Consider the following 4876-nt stretch of genomic DNA (forward strand, 5'->3'; position numbering starts at 1 on the left):
AATGTAAATATATATGTTATATGCCATCTTGATAATTTGTAGTAATATATTGTAGGGAAAGGGCTTAATATAAGTTGTAAAACTTGTGCCCAACTCCCATTGTATATAAATTACAATAAAATATGTTTAAATCAAAACAAAACAGAAAAAAGTACACGAAAATTGGTATTAAAGTAAATACATGCAAGCATACCTTGTGATGTGCTCTTTTGAAACATATAAAATGTAATAGACTTTTTCGAGTGTTACTGAACTATATACTAGAAGTATTAAAAATACAACATTATGATATTTAAAAATATTTGATTTTAAATGTTTCTTTATTTTCTGTGATTTTGTTTTCTTTCTGAAAAGCTAAAAGGAAGAAAGTAAAAAAACACTACCCCTCTTGATGAGGACAATTTGTTTAAGAGGACTGACTCCGTGGCGGTGAGCCGGTCCGTCGTATTTGTAACGGATTCAAATATTTGCAATTGACAAAGATTGCGCGAATTAACTAAAGTTAATATTTAGATAATAATATTAAAATGCATGTCTCTGTTAACTTTCAAAGTTTGTAGAAACAAGAAAGATAACCATAAAACAGGTATTCTGACCGTTTGGTAAAAGTAAGAGCTGCACAAGTCAGTCGTAGGTGTAGCGGTACTCCCTCACATCTCTTCAAGACAAAAGGAATAATTAAAATGATTCAATATTGTATCACTGTGTGATATAACAATGTAACTGGTTACTATATTAATGTGATATAACAATGTAACTGGTTAATATATTGATGTGATATAACAATGTAACTGGTTAATATATTAATGTGATATAACAATGTAACTGGTTAATATATTAAAGTGATATAACAATGTAACTGGTTAATAATACATTAAAGTGATATAACAATGTAACTGGTTAATATATTAATGTGGTATAACAATGTAACTGGTTTAACAATGTAACTGGTTAATATATTAATGTGGTATAACAATGTAACTGGTTAATATATCAATGTGCATATAGCAATGTAACTGGTTAATATATATTAATGTGATATAACAATGTAACTAGTTAATATACATGTATTAATGTGCATATATCCTCTGTACCAACACAGTTCATATTTGTAGACAGATGATAAAAAGTCGAAATTACCAGATTATTGAGACTTGAATAATATAAAGGATCCATATCGCACACCTGATAAAATGGATTAGATGTGCGTTATACCACCATAACGACCAGCTCGACCGTTAAACGAACTTTTATACCAAATCTTAGAGGTATGACTCTAAACGAAATGTTTCGTGATAGCCATGTAGAAGTAATAGTTTTAATACTGTCAGTGGTAATCTAGATGTCATATTTTTTCTTTGCATTTTCTTTGGTTTTGATGATGGGTATACATTTGATGTTAAGGGTTGACTATTTAGAGTCTTACATTCTTAATACAATGTTCTGCATTAACAGAATTATGCTATTTTGTTTAACTGAATTATTACACAGACATTCACACTGTTGATATATTTACAAAGCATGCCAAAATGAATACATGTAGGAACTAATACCGGTAATTATAAATGATCTGACAAAAGTAAGGCAAATCATTATTTAGTCTGTTTTCCTCTCTATTCTTCATATGTACAGAAAGACATTTTGTGGATCAGACATGATTTTGCCGCATCTACATAGAAACCAGCTTTGCTCGAGAGTTTGTTGTTTTTCCACTGGGCCAGACAGACATGAACCAATTTCAGTAAGTGCTCCTCGTGCGGATCAAGTTCCTGTGTTAGTAAGGTATCCACGATTTCCCGCCATGTCTCGTCAGTGACACTTCCGGCATCAGTGGTTATGGCCTTCGTCAGCGCAGGGGCGTCTACGGTTAGATAGACGGCCATAAGATCACAGGCGAATGTTCTCATAGCGTCCATGGCGTCTTTGGGACACAGGTACGGGATGATCTGCCGGAGGGACCAAGCGGACGTTACGCCATGTAATAAAAAGAAATCGTTTTGCCTTTCGGACATGGCGTATACGGCAATAGCTTGATCAGTCAACCAATCAGAAAGGTTGATAAGGAATTCGGTTTCCGTTATGCCATCTCTTGTGAACGGAATGTTGATTCGATTAGCATACTGAAGTAAGATGTCTCCAGAATTATTTGTCAGGAAAACGAATCTGTTCGAAAAACCATCTCCTAAGTATTTGCCAAGTTTTTTGTTCACCAAAGCACCATCCAACATATGTTGGCGAAGGGAGGAATCGGCTTTCATTTCACTTAGAATATCCAGTACATCCGTGTCACCTTTGCCGAAGTTCTCGATATCGCTTTCTGCTTTTGTTTCGTCAAATATGATTGGTTGATACGAGTGGTGCATGTATGCCAACCCTTCAGACACCACGGTCCCATGTCCAGCATGGAAGCCATATCCCAGCTGAATCAGACCATGCATTGCTACACAGCCCAAACCTCGGCTTAGTTTGGGAAATTCAGCTTTAATGACATCTTCCAAGGATCCACAGGTGTTCAACTTGCTGATGTAATTATTTCGTATTCCGTAGTAGGACTTCCTCTTCCCAAGAAGATCTGGTAATGTTTGGTCACTGACAGGAGGAGTGTCTGGGTCCTCACCTGTATGGTCAGGGTGTTCCGGTGGCTCCAAGAGCTTTGTGCACCATTTAGCGAACTCACCAATCTTAGTCTGAGACGCTCCAAGTTCATTCAAAGCAACAATTCCATGTGCCATGTGATTAGACTTAAATCCTTGATACTCTATGAAGTATTTTTGGGTAGAATATTCCTGGAGGATCTCTGCTAACCATTTTCCTTTGTTCGCGGCCATCTGTAAGATAAGATATTGCTACTTATAAAACAATCTTTTGAAATCAGTACAAATTAAAAAGTTGTAACACTATTAGTCAAGTCAATGTAGCTATTGTAATATGGCCCTTATTTGTCTTAGTTATTTCTAAATGATTGTTTCTGCAATATATTCTTAATTTGTTTCGAACTAACGACATACAAAAATAAGCCATACTTAGTCTATTTAAGTTAGACACGTACATATCTATTATCCAAGACAGGTGTACGACATTATGACATTCTGTACATGACACGGTCAACAGAGTAAGAGAAAAGAAATCATTGATAAATGTGATAATTATATATCGTCACTCGAAGAAATTGTTTTCCGCTGGATTTAACATAATTAAATGACATTAATGAATTCAAATTGTCTAGGATCACAGGTTTGCTCTGCAGTCTATATAATGTGGCTTCTAGTAGACCAGTGACATTATTTTTTTAGCAAATATATTAATACAGTTTAACAGTTGACATAATCATGTTTAAGTGAAACACCGTGCTTTGCCATGTAAAATTAGGAACCTACTCTCGATGAGCGCTACTATAGAGGTACTCCAAGTCGTCAACAGTCACAGTAGCTTCAGATACGTCCTGAAAATAATAATAAAAAATTGATGTATATAGTACCATGATCAAATAATAAAAAAAATGATGTATATAGTACAATGATCAAATAATAAAAAAAAAATGATGTATATAGTACCATGATCAAATAATAAAAAAAAAATGATGTATATAGTACAATGATCAAATAATAAAAAAGAGAGTTGTTTTTGTACTCACACAACAGACATCGGGTTCATGATAAAGGGAGCCAAAAGAGTTACAAAACAAACAAAAAACAAACAAACAAAAAACAAACAAAAAACAAACAAAAAGTGATGGTAAGGGAATCTAGCTGATGGAAATCAATAAGTGTAATTATACGTGTTTACAATGAAAGCATAAAACCATTTTTTTTTTTTACTGAAATTAATAAGAAACAAGACAAACTGTCTTTTACAATGTGACTATATGGAACGTTATAAAATAGATATCAACAGTCACTCTCTATCAAACTTGTTTGTCGTGCTTCATCAGGGATTGAATGATTTTCACTGTTATGTCCCATTCACTGAAAAGCTAAACCCGAAATCTTGGATCGGAAGTGACCATTGGTATTTATCTTTTATAAAATATGTTTGTTTGTCTATGACGTGATATAGTCCTGGTGCAACACATTCAAATAATTAAATGTATAATTTATCGTTTCAAGAAAATGGTCATAATAAAAAAAAACATCGAACTTTATTCCACACAAAGAAAAAGCATATTTCCCAACGTACATATATGTAAGAACACATCTAAATAACAAGTAGCAGATTTAATTATAAATATCAAAATGAATCATATAAAGGGATTCATTCTATATAAGAAGCTAAACCTAAAAATGCAAAAATCAAACACCTCCATTGTCGATCTATGCATGAGTTTTTTATGTTTGTTTCAACAAGCTTAAAGGCTAGGAGACGATTGTCGTGAAGGTCGTGTCTATCTACAATGGTTAACACTATTTGTATAACAACATTAGGCAGCCTCTACTGTATCGATTGAGTGTAATTACTTATTAGGGTTTCTTTGATATATTGTTTAACCGGCTGTATTATAATGACCTTACTTACAATTAGTATTTTGCAGTACCGGCAGTATATAATTACGTACTAGAAGTTTAGTATACATACTTACGTACAGTAAGTCTTCTGAACTATTGGCTGCTGTAGGTCGTGTAAGGTCTTGCCCGCTGAACTTACGCACAGTAACTCTTCTAATACCTTGTCTGATGTACAGGTAATATATACCCAACTACTGTAAATATTATGAGAGCTTGTCTCATACTCTTACATTGTATTGTAGTTCTGATGAAATTATATCCGCTTCTTAAGTAAGGCGAAATCAGCTCGACGCATATATGTAAATCAATGTCATTTATTGGGAACATGGGGCCCCCGACAGGAAATATACTAACATCTAAAGTCCTAAATTGTA

The 4876-nt window shown here is 33.8% G+C and overlaps 1 protein-coding gene across 2 annotated transcripts; it reads right to left on the reverse strand.

Moving 5' to 3' along the window:
• Positions 1 to 964: 964 nt before the first annotated feature.
• Positions 965 to 4876, reverse strand: LOC110447848. 2 transcript variants are annotated; one of them, XM_021493795.1, is made up of 3 exons: positions 4577 to 4876; positions 3378 to 3442; positions 965 to 2828 (listed from the first exon to the last, which is right to left on the reverse strand). In XM_021493795.1, the coding sequence occupies exon 3, from the start codon at positions 2826 to 2828 to the stop codon at positions 1614 to 1616; it is 1215 nt and encodes a 404-aa protein (XP_021349470.1). In that variant the 5' UTR covers positions 3378 to 3442; positions 4577 to 4876; the 3' UTR covers positions 965 to 1613. The 2 variants fall into 2 exon arrangements, with proteins under 2 accessions (XP_021349470.1, XP_021349471.1); XM_021493796.1 differs by having other exon boundaries at positions 4573 to 4876.

Source organism: Mizuhopecten yessoensis, unplaced genomic scaffold (assembly GCF_002113885.1).
Source record: "Mizuhopecten yessoensis strain PY_sf001 unplaced genomic scaffold, ASM211388v2 scaffold3627, whole genome shotgun sequence".
In the NCBI taxonomy this organism is placed as follows: domain Eukaryota; kingdom Metazoa; phylum Mollusca; class Bivalvia; order Pectinida; family Pectinidae; genus Mizuhopecten; species Mizuhopecten yessoensis.